At 44.0% G+C, this 18266-nt stretch overlaps 1 protein-coding gene across 17 annotated transcripts in view; it reads left to right on the forward strand.

Moving 5' to 3' along the window:
• Positions 1–18266, forward strand: part of caska (calcium/calmodulin-dependent serine protein kinase a) — a 228309-nt gene that overhangs the window by 172735 nt on the left and 37308 nt on the right. For 6 of the 17 annotated variants that reach the window (XM_071340850.1, XM_071340848.1, XM_071340853.1 and 3 more), the window contains exons 7-13: positions 8810–8988; positions 9129–9251; positions 10155–10238; positions 10357–10456; positions 11119–11136; positions 11434–11555; positions 15177–15254. In XM_071340850.1, the coding sequence (XP_071196951.1) occupies positions 8810–8988; positions 9129–9251; positions 10155–10238; positions 10357–10456; positions 11119–11136; positions 11434–11555; positions 15177–15254 (704 nt within the window). The remainder of the gene's footprint in view (positions 1–8809; positions 8989–9128; positions 9252–10154; positions 10239–10356; positions 10457–11118; positions 11137–11433; positions 11556–15176; positions 15255–18266) is intronic. The other 11 variants (XM_071340860.1, XM_071340849.1, XM_071340854.1 and 8 more) reach the window with 3 other exon arrangements.

Consider the following 18266-nt stretch of genomic DNA (forward strand, 5'->3'; position numbering starts at 1 on the left):
TTCACGCAGATGAGCAGGGACCCTGGGCATCTTTCTTTTGGTGTTTTTCAGAGTCAGTAGAAAGGCTTCTTTAGTGTCCCTAGGTTTTCATAACTGTGACCTTAATTGCCTACCGTCTGTAATTTGAAGGAATTTGAAATTATTTATACTTTTACTTTAGATACTTAAGTAGATTTTAGTGATTACATTTGCTTTTGATACTTAAGTAGATTTAAAATCAAATAGTTTTAGACTTTTACTCAAGTAGCATTTTACTGGGTGACTTTCACTTTTACTTGTGTCATTTTCTTTTAAGGTATCTTTACTTTTACTCAAGTATTACAATTGAGTACTTTTTCCACCACTGCTTCCACCACACGCACACAACCCCTCACACCTACACTGCTGCTAAAATTATTATTGATTAGATGTATTACTACCATTACGCTGCTGTTAATTGATTATTGATTGCCATTACAATTGTTCCTATCTATTTTTCCTGCTCCTGGTCACTATTATTTCTGTTTACATGTATGTATTAGTATCTACTGTATCTACCTCGACTACTCCAGTGTCCTTGCACACTGTACATTTGGTACTGGTACTCACCCTGTATATAACTTACACTGTCTTTGTTTTCTTCCTTTCTTATCTCCTTTGTTGGGGGGGGGGGTTGCAAATAAAGCATTTCACTGTACTTCAAATCAAACTTTATTTGCCACATGCGCCGAATACAACAAGTGTAAACTTTACCGTGAAATGCTTACTTACAAGCCCTTAACCAACAGTTCAGTTCAAGAAGAAAATATTTACCAAGTAGGCTCAAATAAAACGTAATAATAAAAAGTAACACATTAAGAATAAGAATAACGAGGCTATATACAGGGGGCACCGATACCGAGTCAGTGTGCAGGGGTACAGGCTATTTGAGGTGATCTTGTAGGTGGGGGCGAAGTGACTGCATAGGTAACAAACACACAGCGAGAGGTAGCAGTGTACGGGGGGGTCAATGTAAATTGTCCGGTGGCGATTTTTATGAATTGTTCAGCAGTTTAATGGCTTGGGGGTAGAAGCTGTTGAGGAGCCTTTTGATCCTAGACTAGGCGCTCCAGTACTGCTTGCCGTGCAGTAGCAGAGAAAACAGTCTATAACTTCAGTGACTGGAGTCTCTGACAATTTTAAGGCCTTTCCTCTGACACCGCCTATTATATAGGTCCTGGATGGCAGGAAGCTTGGCCCCAGTGATGTACTGGGGCGTTTGCATTACCCTGTGTAGCGCCTTATGGTCAGATGCAGAGCAGTTGCCATACCAGGCGGTAATGCAACCGGTCAGGATGCTCTCGATGGTGCAGCTGTAGAACCTTTTGAGGATCTCAGGACCCATGCAAAAAATGTTCAGTCTCCTGAGGGGGAAAAGGTTTTGTCGTGCCCTCTTAACAACTGTCTTGGTATGTTTGGTCCATGATAGGTTGTTGGTGATGTGGACACCAAGGAACTTGAAACTCTCGACCTGCTCCACTACAGCCCCGTCGATGTTAATGGGGGCCTGTTCGGCCCGCATTTTCCTGTAGTCCACGATCAGCTCCTTTGTCTTGCTCACATTGAGGGAGAGGTTGTTGTCCTGGCACCACACTGCCAGTTCTCTGACCTCCTTCCTATAGGCCGTCTTGTCGGTGATCAGGCCTACCACTGTTGTGTCGTCAGCAAACTTAATGATGGTGTTGGCATTGTGTTTGGCCACGCAGTCGTGGGTGAACAGGGAATACAGGGGGGTACTAAGTTCACATCCATGACGAGCCGCAGTGTTAAGGATCAGTGTGGCAGACGTGTTGTTGCCTACTCTTACCACCTGGGTGCGGCCCGTCAGGAAGTCCAAGATCCAGTTGCAGAGGGCGGTGTTTAGTCCCAGAGTCCTTAGCTTAGTGATGAGATTCCGGGGCACTATGGTGTTGAATGCTGAGCTGTAGTCGATGAACAGCATTCTCACATAGGTGTACATTTTGTCCAGGTGAGAAAGGGCTGTGTGGAGTGCGATTGAGATTGCGTCATCTGTGGATCTGTTGGGGCGGTATGCAAATTGGAGTGGGTCTATGGTGTCCGGGAGGATGCTGTTGATGTGAGCCATGACCAGCCTTTCAAAGCACTTCATGGCTACCGACGTGAGTGCCACGGGGCGGTAATCATTTAGGCAGGTTACCTTCACTTTCTTGGGCACAGGGACTATGGTGGTCTGCTTGAAACATGTAGGTATTACAGACTCGGTCAGGGAGAGGTTGAAAATGTCAGTGAAGACCCGCTGACATTGGTCCGCGCATGCTTTGAGTACATGTCCTGGTAATCCATCTGGCCCAGCGGCTTTGTGAATGTTGACCTGTTTAAAGGTTTTGTTCATATCGGCTACCGAGAGCATTATCACATAGTCATCCAGAACAGCTGGTGCTCTCGTGCATGCTTCAGTGTTTCTTGCCTCGAAGCGAGCATAAAAGGCATTTAGCTTGTCTGGTAGGCTCGCGTCACTGGCCAGCTCGCGGCTGGGTTTCCCTTTGTAGTCCATAATAGTTTTCAAACCCTGCCACATCCGACGAACGTCAGAGCCGGTGTAGTACGATTCAATCTCAATCCTGTATTGACGCTTTGCTTGTTTGATGGTTCATCTGAGGGCATAGCGGGATTTCTTATAAGCGTCCGGATTAGTCCCCAGCTCCTTGAAAGCGGCAGCTCTAGCCTTTAGCTCGATGAGGATGTTGCCTGTAATCCATGGTTTCTGGTTGGGATATGTATGTACAGTCACTGTGGGGACAACGTCATCGATGCACTTATTGATGAAGCCGATGACTGAGGTGGTGTGTTCCTCAATGCCATTGGATGAATCCCTGAACATATTCCAGTCTGTGCTAGCAAAACAGTCCTGTAGTGTAGCATCCGCGTCATCTGACCACTTCCGTATTGAGCGAGTCACTGGTACTTCCTGCTTTAGTTTTTGCTTGTAAGCAGGAATCAGGAGGATAGAATTGTGGTCAAATTTTCCAAATGGAGGGAGGGAGAGAGCTTTGTATGCATCTCAGTGTGTGGAGTAAAGGTGGTCTAGGATTTTTTCCCCCTGCTTGCACATGTGACATGCTGGTAAAATTTGGTAAAACTGATTTAAGTTTGCTTGCATTAAAGTTCCCGGCCACTGGAACGCCACTTCTGGGTAAGCATATTCTTCTTTGCTTATGGCCTTATAGAGTTGGTTGAGAGCGGTCTTAGTGCCAGCTTCACTTTGTGGTGGTAAATAGACGGCTACGAATAATACAGATGAGAACTCTCTTGGTAGATAGTGTGGTTGACAGCTTATCATAAGGTACTCTACCTCAGGCGAGTAATACCTTGAGACTTCTTTGATATTAGACATCACGCACCAGCTGTTATTGACAAAAGACGCACACACTCACCCCTCGTCTTAACAGAGGTAGCGTCTCTGTTCTGCCGGTGCATGGAAAATCCCACCAGCTCTACAGTCATGGCCAAAAGTTTTGAGAATGACACAAATATTAATTTTCACAAAGTCTGCTGCCTCAGTTTGTATGATGGCAATTTGCATATACTCCAGAATGTTATGAAGAGTGATCAGATGAATTGCAATTAATTGCGAAGTCCCTCTTTGCCATGCAAATGAACTGAATTCTCAAAAAACATTTCCACTGCATTTCAGCCCTGCCACAAAAGGACCAGCTGACATCATGTCAGTGGTTCTCTCGTTACGAGAGACAAGGCTGGAGATCACTCTGTCATGCTGATTGTGTTCGAATAACAGACTGGAAGCTTCAAAAGGAGGGTGGTGCTTGGAATCATTGTTCTTCCTCTGTCAACCATGGTTACCTGCAAGGGAACACGTGCCGTCATCATTGCTTTGCACAAAAAAAGGCTTCACAGGCAAGGATATTGCTGCCAGTAAGATTGCACCTAAATCAACCATTTATCGGATCATCAAGAACTTCAAGGAGAGCGGTTCAATTATTGTGAAGAAGGCTTCAGGGCGCCCAAGAAAGTCCAGCAAGTGCCAGGACCGTCTCCTAAAGTTGATTCAGCTGCGGGATCGGGGCACCACCAGTACAGAGCTTGCTGAGGAATGGCAGCAGGCAGGTGTGAGTGCATCTGCACGCATAGTGAGGCGAAGACTTTTGGAGGATGGCCTGGTGTGAAGGGCAGCAAAGAAGCCACTTCTCTCCAGGAAAAACATCAGGAACAGACTGATATTCTGCAAAAGGTACAGGGATTGGACTGCTGAGGACTGCGGTAAAGTAATTTTCTCTGATGAATCCCCTTTCCAATTGTTTGGGGCATCCGGAAAAAGGCTTGTCCGGAGAAGACAAGGTGAGCGCTACCATCAGTCCTGTGTCATGCCAACAGTAAAGCATCCTGAGACCATTCATGTGTGGGGTTGCTTCTCAGCCAAGGGAGTGGGCTCACTCACAATTTTGCCTAAGAGAACAGCCATGAATAAAGAATGGTACCAACACATCCTCCGAGAGCAACTTCTCCCAACCATCCAGGAACAGTTTGGTGACGAACAATGCCTTTTCCAGCATGATGGAGCACCTTGCCATAAGGCGAAAGTGATAACTAAGTGGCTCGGGGAACAATACATCGATATTTTGGGTCCATGGCCAGGAAACTCCCCAGACCTTAATCCCATTGAGAACTTATGGTCAATTCTCAAGAGGCGGGTGGACAAACAAAAACCCACAAATTCTGACAAACTCCAAGCATCGATTATGCAGGAATGTGCTGCCATCAGTCAGGATGTGGCCCAGAAGTTAATTGACAGCATGCCAGGGCGGATTGCAGAGGTCTTGAAAAAGAAGGGTCAACACTACAAATATTGACTCTTTGCATCAACTTCATGTACTTGTCAATAAAAGCCTTTGACACTTATAAAATGCTTGTAATTATACTTAAGTATTCCATAGTAACATCTGACAAAAATATCTAAAGACACTGAAGCAGCAAACTTTGTGAAAATTAATATTTGTGTCATTCTCAAAACTTTTGGCCATGACTGTATATTGTCCGTTTCTTTGTTCAGCCACGTCTCGGGAAAACATAAGATGTTACAGTTTTTAATGTCCTGTTGGTAGGATAATCTTAATAGTAGGTCATCAATTTTATTTTCTAATGATTGCACGTTAGCAAGAAGAATGGAAGGCATTGGGAGTTTACTCGCTCGCCTACGGATTCTCAGGAGTCGCTGCTCCGCGTCCCCTTTTCCGGCGTCTTTTATTCACGCAAAAGGTGTAGATCTGGGCCTGTTCCAGTGGAAGCAGGATATCCTTCTCATCGGACTCATTAAAGGAAAAAGTTTCTTCCAGTCCGCGGTGAGTAATCGCATTTCTGATGTCTAGAAGTTATTTTCGGTCATAAGAGACGGTAGCAGCAATATTATGCACACAATAAGTTAAAATTAAGTTACACAAAACGCAAAAACTGTTTACAAAATTGCACAATTGGTTGGGAGAATGTAAAACGTCAGCCATGTTCTTCCACGCCATCTTCAGGTGTGCATGTGACATATATCTTCAAACTTGAAAACACACACTCAGAAGCGTAGTAAAGAGTTGCAGTAGAATATGAATATCAACAATGTTCCAGTTTCTTTGGTAGTTTGTGGCTTTTGAAGCCAGAAGAAAGACCACTTCTTCTTTCATATTCAGTAGACATGACATTCTGTTCAGAAAAAACAAGAAGTGATATTCTGTGTGTGAGCATGTTTGTGCACATTCATGTGTCCACACTTGTGACTTACTTGACTTAAAGGGGAACTGCTGATTTGGCCTCGTTTTTTGGGCTTTCTCCTCAAGAAGTGGGTTCGTCCAGCAAGAAATCCTTGCCACCACCAAGACACACCCATCTGTCAGAACCTTGCCCGCAGCTGTTTCCCCCCACTCAATCACAGCAAACAAACCTCCTGCCGGTTGAGTTCAATAACTACTGACAGATGTATGGTGAGATGCCAGAAGAAGTTTTGAATAGGTCAGTAGCCTACAGAGTAATATGAGAAGAATGCAATTGCTGAATTTAGATTTTCTAAACTAAGTGTTTTGATAACTTCCTGACCAGTTTAGGTGATCATTTTGTGATGTTCCGGGGACATCCTAGCAAATAATTGTTGTTTGCAGGGCTGTTGCTGCCACAATGACTGTGGTTAAGTCAGGTGGAGGCTTGTTTGGGATTTCCTCAAAGTGTTATCTCCAGCACTCTATTTCTTGGGATTTTTTGGTAAGAGGGTTTCCCGTTCATCTTTAATGGGATGGCTTCGGCTCCTGTTCTTCCCAGCCAGCTGTCCGGTGATCTTGTACAGCTCCTTGGAATTTTGTTGCTTTGGCTGCTGCCTCCACCTCGCTAGCAAGCGGTTCCTTGTGTGCTTTCTCTTCCCTCTTTCTGACCACCTTGTTTCTATGTCGATATTCCTGCTGCAGACTTCCTCTCTTGGTGTCATCCATTTCCCAGTTGAGTTTGAGTTTGGTCTCCCTCCTTGCCTCTATTTCTTTCCAGGTGTCATCTGTCACTTGTCTTTTCCCACTAGCACTGACTCCAAAAAGTTTTGGGACACTGTTTGGGGCACCTCCTCCCAGCTGCCCACAGCACTGAGGTTAGGAAACACTGTCACCACCGATAAATCCACGATAATCGAGAATTTCAACAAGCATTTCTCTACGGCTGGCCATGCTTTCCTCCTGGCTACCCCAACAGCTCCCCCGCAGCTACTTGCCCAAGCCTCCCCAGCTTCTCCTTCACCCAAATCCAGATGGCAGATGTTCTGAAAGAGCTGCAAAACCTGGACCCATACAAATCAGCTGGGCTAGACAATCTGGACCCTCTCTTTCTAAAATTATCCGCCGCCATTGTTGCAACCCCTATTACTAGTCTGTTCAACCTCTCTTTCGTATCGTCCGAGATTCCTAAAGATTGGAAAGCTGCCGCGATCATCCCCCTCTTTAGAAAACCTTTCTAAAGCCTTCGAATCCCACCGTACCTTCTCCACTGTGCAATCCGGTTCCCGAGCTGGTCACCGATGCACCTCTGCCACGCTCAAGGTACTAAACGATATCATAACCGCCATCGATAAAAGACAATACTGTGCAGCCGTCTTCATCGACCTGGCCAAGGCTTTCAACTCTGTCAATCACCGAATTCTTATTGGCAGAATAAACAGCCTTGGTTTCTGAAATGACTGCCTCGCCTGGTTCACCAACTACTTCTCAGATAGAGTTCAGTGTGTCAAATCGGAGGGCCTGTTGTCCGGACCTCTGACAGTTTCTATGGGGGTACCGCAGGGTTCAATTCTCGGGCCAACTCTTTTCTCTGTATATATCAATGATGTCGCTCTTGCTGCGGGTGATTCCTTAAACCACCTCTACGCAGACGACACCATTCTGTATACATCTGGCCCTTTGGACACTGTGTTAACAAACCTCCAAACAAGCTTCAATGCCATACAACACTCCTTCCGTGGCCTCCAATTGCCCTTAAACGCTAGTAAAACTAAATGCATGCTCTTCAACCAATCGCTGCCCGCATCCGTCTGCCCGACTAGCATCACTACTGTGGACGGTTCTGACTTAGAATACCTAGGTGTCTGGCTAGACTGTAAACTCTCCTTCCAGACTCATATTAAGCATCTCCAATCCATCCCGTGTGTAACTCTGTGTTGTTGTTGTTAGTTGCACTGCTTTGCTTTATCTTGGCCAGGTCGCAGTTGTAAATGAGAACTTGTTCTCAACTGGCCTACCTGGTTAAATAAAGGGGAAATAAAATTGTGCTTCTCCAGTTGTCATTTTATTTTCCAATCTTGGCATTCATGTCTACCAGTACAATTTAGATCACAGTCTCTCTTGGGTACTTTTTGAATAACTGCTTGTAGCTGTTGATAGAAGGCAACTTTTTCTCTTCGAAGTCAGCTGAGTTGGTTGGAGCATAGCACAGAGGAAGAGGATGGTTTCACCTGTGATATTTCCCCAAAGGTGTTCCATCTGCTTTCAGACTTCAACAATGCTCAGGTTGTATCTTCTCATCTCTCTAGCTATTTGTGACAGCTTTCCTGTCTGGTAAAATGTTCTGGCATTCCAGCATCCAATTCTCATTCTTGACATGAGCTATAGAAGACTCTTCTTCCCCTGGACTTTCAGTTGAGTTTGGGCCAGGGGATTCATGGGCACCCTTTTAGAGTAGTCTGTTCGGCTAAGGTTTTAGTGAGGTTGTGTTTCCATAGTTTTGCTTTCGGAAATAGTTTTTGAACCACTGAATGGGTGACTAGAAATTTTCAAACTACCAGATCTTTGATAATTTTCAAGGATTTTATGCTATCTATCACAAGACGGGTACTTCAGATTTTCACAGGTGTCTGTAATTATCTCTGACCCTCTTTGGCCTTTTCACATGTAAAATAAGTAATTAAATAAGATTATACAAAAAATTACAATAGATTGCCATAGATTTTCTGTTAATTACCAAAATAACCAAAGATTCCGGTAACTGTGGTAAATTACCAGTAGCTTCGCAACCCTTCCCGGGCAGCTGTGCCCACTGTTATCTACAGTGGTCGTAGATCATTTTCCTTTGTAAAGCTCCATGATCAATAGGCGGACTGTGCTTCGTCTGATCCCTCGCCCTAGACCTGTCCGGTTTGGTTAGACCTGCTGGGAGTTACCTCCCACCGGCATAGCTCTTGAGGGGTCGTTGAGGTACATAAGCCCCCTCACCACGACAAGGTGACAGTCCCAGAGGAGGGCCACTCGTCCACATGTGTGTATGACTGAATGTGTGTCTACCCTTTGTCTCTTCCCTACAGGTCGTGTAGGAACACCCCACTTCATGGCCCCAGAGGTGGTGAAGAGGGAGCCTTATGGTAAGCCAGTAGATGTGTGGGGCTGTGGCGTCATCCTCTTCATCCTGCTCTCTGGCTGCCTGCCCTTCTACGGCACAAAGGAACGCCTGTTTGAAGCCATCTGCAGAGGCAAATACAAGGTAGTAGTTGATTTACAAAACGGCACCACACAATGATGTGTACAATAATAAATTCCAGTGTGTGCCTATGGTATTAGTAGCCTTACCCCACCTGAAAATGTGTGTGTGCTTTTCTCTCTCTCCGTGTGCGTGTGTCTCTCCAGTTAAACCCCAGACAATGGGGCCATATCTCAGAGAGCGCTAAAGACCTGGTGAGACGGATGCTCATGCTGGACCCTGCAGAGAGAATCACTGTCTACGAGGCACTCAACCACCCCTGGCTCAAGGTACACACACACACACACACACACACACACACACACACACACACACACACACAATGTCTGCCTCAAACTCCACTGGATCACAGCATACTGTAAATGATGGTGCATTATGTGAACATTTTGTGTGTGGGGGTGGGGGGGATATTGGCTGTATTTCGAATGGTACTGTAATTCCATCCCACAGAATACAGTACCGTATTTTACAGTGGCAAAAATGTTTTGACCACAATTGGATGTATAGTATTGTTGTGTCTGGCTCATTAACATATTTTGAGGTGTGCCTTGTAAGAGGCTGTATCTGTTGCACCCATTTGTGAAAGGGCTGTACAAATTTAACTGGTATGTTGTATTATGGGAGCATTGATGTTTTTACAGTAAATTCTAAGGTATTGTACTGTGCCATTACACAGTACTTGCTTTGGTACTGTAATATGGAATACAGTCACTTGCCAATGAGCTGCCTGTAAGTTACTGTCAAATTCACCGCAACCCCTTTACAGTGTACAAACACACACACACACAGTCTTGTACAGCTAACCTTGTGGGGACACACAATTCAGTCCCATTCAAAATCCTAACCCTAACCTGTACTCTTACCCTAACCTTACCCCTAACCCTAGATCCTAACCCTAAAACTAACCGTAGCTCCTAACCCTTAAAGTCATTCTAATTCTAACACTAATTCTAACCTTAACCCTAAACGCCCTAGAAATAGCATGTTGACCTCGTGGGGACTAACAAAATGTCCGCAGTTGGTCAAATTATTGTTAGTTTACTATTCTTGTGGGGACTTCTGGTCCCCAAAATAATAGTTAAACATGTCCCCACAAACACACACACACACACACATTGTCTTCTTGGGATACCGAAAGGCTAGTAAAGTGAGATTGTGATTGTATTGATCAGGAGAGAGACCGTTATGCCTATAAGATCCACCTGCTAGAGACGGTGGAACAGCTGAGAAAGTTCAACGCCAGGAGAAAGCTCAAGGTAAGCTCCCCAAATTATACTCTCCTTTTCTAGTTGGAATGACAATAGGAGTGTTAATGTTTTAAAACATTTGGTGCTGACATGGAAGATAGTTTGTCTAACTGTCTGTCTGTCTCAGGGAGCCGTACTGGCAGCAGTCTCCAGCCACAAGTTTAACTCCTTCTACGGAGATCCACCAGAGGAAATGCCTGACTTTTCTGAAGACCCCACATCCTCGGGTAGGAGGAACATACACACATGCATACACACACACACACACACACACACACATACGTTTGCACGCACGCACACACAATTATTTACAACTCTGGGTTCCTGTTCCCCGGGCACTGATGATGTCGATTAAGGCAGTCCCCCACACCTCTCTGATTCAGAGGGGTTGGGTTAAATGCGGAAGACACATTTCAGTTGAATGCATTCAGTTGTACAACTGACTAGGTATCCCCCTTTGTCTTATGTCTTTTTCAAGGTATTGTTTTCACAAAGAAAGTATCTTCTCTAGTGCTCTAACTCTTACACCGGCTTCTGAAACGTCATCCTGGAGAGCGGCGTGTAGGCTTTTGTTCCAGCCCAACACTTGATTAAACATTATCTGTAAAACATGGACTCTACTGAAGACATACACACATAGTTTAGAATTTCTCTAACCTTCTCTAACCTGACACAGTACTGCTGTTCTTTTTGTTGGACTAACAAGTCAATTCAGCACCTCTGAAATCTTTGGATGGGCTGCACTGTTTTCAGAGAATGTTTCAGCCACAATTATAGTTATCCTTTACTGTTGCTGTGTCCATGTAGTCCCTATATGAGGATGATAACTTAGTCAGTTTGTCTAAACTTAAACTCTGTATTGTTTGTGTTAATGCTGCCTTCCTGATAGGACTACTTGCAGCAGAAAGTAGGTATCCCTCCTCTAGGTATATACTGCTCTGTATGTGTGTTCTGTATCTGTCTGTGTTGTCCCTAGTTCTCTAGCAATCAACTCTTACACACCTAGATCCTGCCTGCGTGTGCTTTGTGATTGTCCATTTGTTGTTTTGTCTTGCATTATTTGTCCCTTTTTTCCATTTCCTGTTCAATGTATTCTCTTTTATTGTACTGTTGCCTACATAACTGCCTTACTGATTATGGATTGTCTGTTTTGACGTGCGCGTTTGCGTGCGTTGTGTGTGTGTTTGTGTGTGTGTGTGTACAGGGGCTGTGTCTCAGGTGCTGGACAGTCTTGAGGAGATCCATGCGTTGACCGACTGCAGTGAGAAAGATATGGACTTCCTACACAGTGTCTTCCAAGATGAGCATCTACACACACTACTAGATGTGGGTAGACACACACACACACACACACACAGAATGAGACCAATACATAGGCAGACATACTGCTAGTCGGGCCACTAAAATGTAAGTCAGACAGATGTGGTGTTTCTGTCATTAGATGACGATCGGCACCAGCTGTCATTGAGTCATCTTTAACCTCCTCTCTGACTGACTGACTCATGTCTATGGCGGAGGGGAGTTTAGCTGTAGGTCAGACACTCAAACTTCAACAGCCATGGCTCTGTCTGCCTCTGACAGTTAGGCTACTGCTCCATTCCAATACTCTTAACTCCATTTTTGTCTGTAGGTCCTAGCTGACTACATTAACGGCTAATTTCCTTTAGCTAGCTATCTAGCCCGTTTGTAGACACCTTCCCTCGTTGACATGAAAATAAGTGAATATAAGTGGGAGAAAGATTGTGCAAACTCGATATAGTTTATCAGAGGGTTATGTGGAGTTATAACCATATTGTCATGTTGTTCTTGCAGAAAGAGAAGTGGAAGATGGATAGTTTAGTCTCTCTCCATTTCTCTCTCTCTCTTTCCCTGTCCCTCTCTCTCTCTTTCCCTGTCCCTCTCTCTCTCTTTCCCTGTCCCTCTCTCTCTCTTTCCCTGTCCCTCTCTCTCTCTTTCCCTGTCCCTCTCTCTTGTGTTTTCTGTGTTTTGTCTGTCACCCAGAACTCATAGCAGCCAGCCAAACACCAAACCTCTCTGCTCCAGAGGGTACCAGCAGTTCACTGCCAAAACACACACACACCCTGCAGAGGAAACTATGCTGCACTCATGATTTCATGCCACATTAGGAGAGAAGCTGTGTGTGTGTGTGTGTTACTGAAGGCTATCTGGCTGGGGGAAACCGGGTTTTATTAAAGGGCTTACTTGAGGCCTGTTGACTCTAAAAACTCTTATCTTAATCCTGAAGGGGTCTTGGTAACACTTGAATCACACCCTTCATCACAAAGTATTACAGCTTATGCAGCTTCTGGCAACTGACTTGACAGTCAACACAAACTGTTATCTAGGTTGGTTGTGTGTGCGCGCGCATTCATGCGTTTCATGAACTTATAAGGCCTACAATATCTTAAGTTGAGGATGTGAGGTTTGGAGGGGGTTCGGAAAGGGAGTTACCAAATAGAGTGTTAGAAAAGGGTTAGTGGAAAAGGGAGGAAGGGGGAGGATGAGGCAGTTGCTTACGGACCCTGCCCCATTTGCCAGGGGCTGAATGGCTCAAGAAGAGAAAGAGAGGAAGACTTGTCTCCAACTCTCTCTCCCTGGGGAGGCGTTTCTCTAGGAACCTGTTTCTGCAGTTGCCCATTAGAGAGAGCAAGAGAGACCACACTGCTGCACTGAAAATTGAATGAAAGAGGAGACCCAGACTCCATCACTGAAAAGAGAGAGAGACCCCCACAATCCAGCTCTGAAAAGCAACAGAAACAAGGAGAGCGAGAGAGACCCAGACTTCTGCACTGAAAAGAGAGTGAACAATGGGTGCTATTGTCAGGCCTTAGCCCCTTTCACTGCTGTGTGACTCCAGACGCCTGCAGTAGGGTATCTGTGAGTACATCTGATGTTACCATCCTCTCCACTCGCACACAGAGAGGCTCAGGGAAACTACAGATCCACAGGAAACGGAATGGATGTACTGTAACAATAGCCTGGATGCTAAGCTAGCTTAGTGCTTGTTGTGCATATTCTCTTCTGGGTTAGGGTGTTTGGGTACTGCTTGGGATCTGGTTGGTGAGTCGGTCTTGTTGTTTCAGTGTGTGTGTGTCAGTGGTCCTTACTTGGGATGAAGTAAGGCTTTATTTCTCCTTTTAGGGAGAACATTGTTGACTAACTTCCGACAACAATTTGACAGTTAGGAAAATGAGTGATATGTTAAATGACAATATTTTAAGATGTGTGTGTATATACACTTGTTTCTAAAAATGTCTTAAGTTTTAATAAGCAATCTGTAAGATCTTTGATAATGGTAGCACGTAGCCGCATTAGTAGTTTGGAGTAAGCGCCGAGTGTAAAGTTCATACAGTATGTCCTACAGTCTATATTTGACGCAGTTTTATAAGACCGTTTTTATCATCACATCTAAACATTGCAAGCAGATCTGAAAATAGCATTTCCTGTTAGCTACCGAGACATCATACAACTACCCAGAATTAAGCAGGTACTGTGTGTGTCTTGGTGGTTGTGTGGTTGTGTGGGTGTGTGTGGGTGGGTGGTTTCCATGACCCTGCAGATGGCTATATCAGTCTGCTACTACAGGAGTTGTAAAGGCCCAGTGCACTACTTTGATAATTTTATTGTTATTATTTGAATTTTTTTATTACTTCAGATTTTTCAGGGGGAGCTGCAGCACCCCTACTTCCCACAGCTATGCCCCATGTCATGACAAAAATACTCCCGAATGCATCATTTTTTAAAACATTTTAGAGTCTAGCTTTTGTTTTGGTTATTGTTAGTTCTCAAAGATCTTATTTAAAAATATATACATTATCCTTTCTACATACTTTATATCTGGGTTTTAGTTGTTTAAGTTTACACTGAAAATGTTTTTCCATCACTGTACTGTTTGGACATAGGCGGCCCCAAAAAAACACTTATGCGGTGTTACCCTGGTTCTCATGTCAGCCTTCCACAGTAGGAGCAGACAGAGAGAGACTCTGAACTTTCCCAGGAACAGCAGGTGTCTAGTGCTCAGCCTCCCTATGCACTCCCCACACACATCACACAGGCATCTGTCCAAACATGGTTGACTCTATCTCCCACTGCAGACCCAGGCACCACAGACATCTCAAACATTCTGAATATTCTCCTCCTTTTCCCATCACATACTCAGGAATGACACACACAGCAGACTTAGCATGATAATACTGTCTGAATATCACTGTGTTAGTGTTCATACAAATAACACACATATTTAGTCAAGTAAGTTCACGGAAGGATAGCCACAGAATGTACATTTCTAGAAAAACGGGACTGTTCCCAGCTGTAGTTTCGACTTCTAAATGAGAAATACACATTAACTAAATGTTAGCTGCTTCACTGTTAGCTGTTTTCATACCATGTTTCTGATTGTTGCCTAAACCAGCGGCTGAGAACTATGCTACTTGTGGTAGTACTATTGGTCTGCCTTGTGTCTCTGGTCAGGAGCTATGGGGAAATAGTGTGAACAATGAACCAGACTTTTCTTTGTGTCTTACACACAACTCCTCTGCTTGTCTTGGTTGGTTAGTGGAGACTACTCACTGTGTGTACATTGTGTTTTCCACACTGATTCATACACACAACCTCAACAGTTGATCTTGTATAGCCAGCTGGTTCATTGTAAACAGAACCAAAGTGTTGCTCCTCTTTCAGTCTGCATCAGAAACTATATAATACATGTCCCTACATTGTAAATCTTCTGTGCATCAGAAACTATATAATACATGTTCCCTACATTGTAAATCTTCTGTAATGCTTAAATGAAAGCAAGCAATTGTCCACATTGACGAGAGCCTGGCACTAAAGACAACCGGTCATTCTGAGTACAGAGAGAAGGAACAAAATGTATCATTCAGCCATTGAAATGATTCACCATGAGCCATTCATTGTTGTTCAGTGTTGTGTGTCGTGTTGTTTCAGCTTTATGACAAGATCAACACCAAGTCCTCCACCCAGATCAGAAACCCCTCTAGCGATGCTGTGCAGAGAGTCAAAGAGGTGAACACACACACACACACACACACACACACACACACACACACACACACACACACACACACACACACACACACTGATATAATGTTGTGTGCTTGTCACCATGCTTGTGAAGACCTATATGATTGATCACATGATCAACTCTATCGATCACATGCTGCTTCCTATGCCTCTGCCCTGATCAGTCTTCTTTACCAACACGGCTCTAGTTATTAACACATCTCATCATCTCAAATAACACCCTATTTCCCATGTAGTGCACTACTTGGACCACAGCCCTATGTGGCTCTGATCAGAAGTAGTGAAAAGTTGTGCCCTATATGGGCAATAGGGTGTAATTTGAGACATCCTATCTAACTCTCCAATGCTGTTATCTACTTCCTAAGCGTTCTTTGGGTACCTGCTGTTTGTTTAACATTTGGTCAATCTGGCCTGGGGTCAGATTTTGAAAGAAACAGATTAAGAAGGTATTGACTAGAAGGGTCTCTCTGATCTTGAATCAGATTCTAGGGGTCAGGTGGGTTTATAAACTGGGTCTATAGTAGGTCAGCCAACATGGCTTATTTGTTAAGAAGATTGAAGGAACAACAGCTAGTCAATATGGGAGGTAGTCATTTGATCAAGACAGTTTGAAACTACTCAACTAAACTGTCAAACAGTGAGGCCCTGTGTTTCATTCCAAAAGGTTTCTACCCTGAAAGAAAAGTGGACAAGGGCAGTCAGAGTGGGAGATGCCAGTTTTGGAATGGAATGCATTCTATTAGATAGAATACAGTGTGCATTTTGAAAGTATTCAGACCCCTTGACTTTTTCCACATTTTGTTACGTTACAGCTTTATTCTAAAATGGATTAAATTGTTTTTCCCCCTCATCAATCTACACACAATACCCCATAAAGACAAAGCAAAAGCAGTTTTTGTTGTTTTGCAAATGTATTACAAATAAAAAAAACTGATATCACATTTACGAAAGTATTCAGACCCTTTACTCAGTACTTTGTTGAAGCACCTTTGGCAGCGATTAAAGCCTAGAGTCTTCTTGGGTATGAGGCTAGAAGCTTGGTTCACCTGTATTTGTGGAGTTTCTCCCATTCTTCTCTGCGGATCCTCTCAAGCTCTGTCAGGTTGGATGTGTAGCGTCGCTGCACAGCAATTTTCAGGTCTCTCCACAGATGTTCGATCAGGTTGAAGTCCGGGCTCTGGCTGGGCCACTCAAGGACATTCAGAGACTTGTCCCGGAGCCACCCCTGTGTTGTCCTGTTGGAAGGTGAACCTTCGCCCCAGTCTGAGGTCCTGAGAGATCTGGAGCAGGTTTTCATTAAGGATCTTTCTGTACTTTGCTCTGTTCATCTTTCCCTCGATCCTGACTAGTCTCTATCCCTGACGCTGAAAAACATCCCCACATCATGATGCTGCCACCACCATGCTTCAACACCAAAAACGGACTATTGCCTCAACCTCATGGCTTGGTTTTTTCTCTGACATGCACTGTCAACTGTGGGACCTTATATAGACAGGTGTGTGCCTTTTCAAATCATGTCCATTCAATTGAATTTGCCACAGGTGTACTCCAATCAAGTTGTAGAAACATCTCAAAGATGATCAATGCAAACAGGATGCACCTGAACTCAATTTTGAGTCTCATAGTAAAGGGTCTGAATAGTTATATAAATAAGGTGTTTTTATTTGCAAACATTTCTAAAAAACAGTTTTTGCTTTGTCGTTATGGAGTATTGTGTGTAGATCGATTGTGTGTAGATCGATGAGGAAAATGTTTTATTTAATCCATTTGAGAATAAGGCTGTAACGGCTGTAACATAACAAAATGTGGAAAAAATCGGAAAGTATTCAGGGGTCTGAATACTTTCCGAATGCACTGTATGTAGCCTTTTCCACAAACTTAAAAGACCTATTAATTTTTGGGATTTTCCACACCCATTGTTAGTGAAGCTATTCCACAGTCTGTTTGACCATTTATAGACCGTATTAAAAGAATAACGAGCTCAGAGTGCTTGTTTATTTGCACTTTCTCAGTTGTATGTGTGTGTGTCAGAACTACACACACACACAAACACACGCATATACATCAAAAAGACACCCACACACACATTTCCCCGTTATTTGTTGTCTATGCTGTAGTTGTTTGTGGAACAGTGGAGTGTATTGGGGTGGGCTGTTTTGTGACCTCTGGGGCCATTACTTCCTTTATGCACCATTGGTACCAAACAGCCCAGTGGCCTCGCATACTCTGGTACATAGTGTTTACCTCAAGCCAACTAGCTGCACTCACACACTCTCAATGAACCAGCCTAGATGGAGAGCCTGAGGGGGTGGCGGCATGCATCGTTAGCGTGTGTATGGACTTTGACAAAACAAGCGCACGTGTTGTAAGTGTGAAATGTTTGTATTGGGCTCTTTTGTATGTGGAGAGCAATTAAAATGTATGTCTGACTAAGAAGAAGAGAGAGGGAGGGAGTGGGTGGAAAAACTAACACAGCTCTATTAACACTGGAAAAGACCTTTAGAGCAGTGTTAGGACTCTTTATGTGGCTTTGGAGTCTAAAGGACTTCAGTAATGAACCAACTCGAGTTGACCCAGTCTGGTCCTGGAGGGGACTTAGTCATGGCCTACTTATCGTTGTGTCTGGGTCATAGTTTTCCCTTTTTTTGAACTAGTCTAGTTGGATTAGGTTGTATGGAGGGAGACTGAACAGATGTGTGGGCGAGTGCATGCTTGTGTGTGCCTTTTTTATGCATGTGTGCGTGTAATGTTTCTTTAGTTGCCATACTCCCTCTAGTGGTGGGTCCTTTTATTTTGTCTCTGCTGAAATCCTTACTTTTTTCCTGAGTTCTGATCTGAGTGTCTTTCTAGTCAATGTTAGACACATTGATCCAGTATTTCACCACAGGACAAAACCTCTATTCTTTCTTTCCCACCGTTGACTTAAAGGGACTTCTGCTGAAATACTCTGCTTGGCTTCCTGCTACTGATCCCCACTGGCGACACTGAAATGCT

Source organism: Salvelinus alpinus, chromosome 14 (assembly GCF_045679555.1).
Source record: "Salvelinus alpinus chromosome 14, SLU_Salpinus.1, whole genome shotgun sequence".
Classification (NCBI taxonomy): domain Eukaryota; kingdom Metazoa; phylum Chordata; class Actinopteri; order Salmoniformes; family Salmonidae; genus Salvelinus; species Salvelinus alpinus.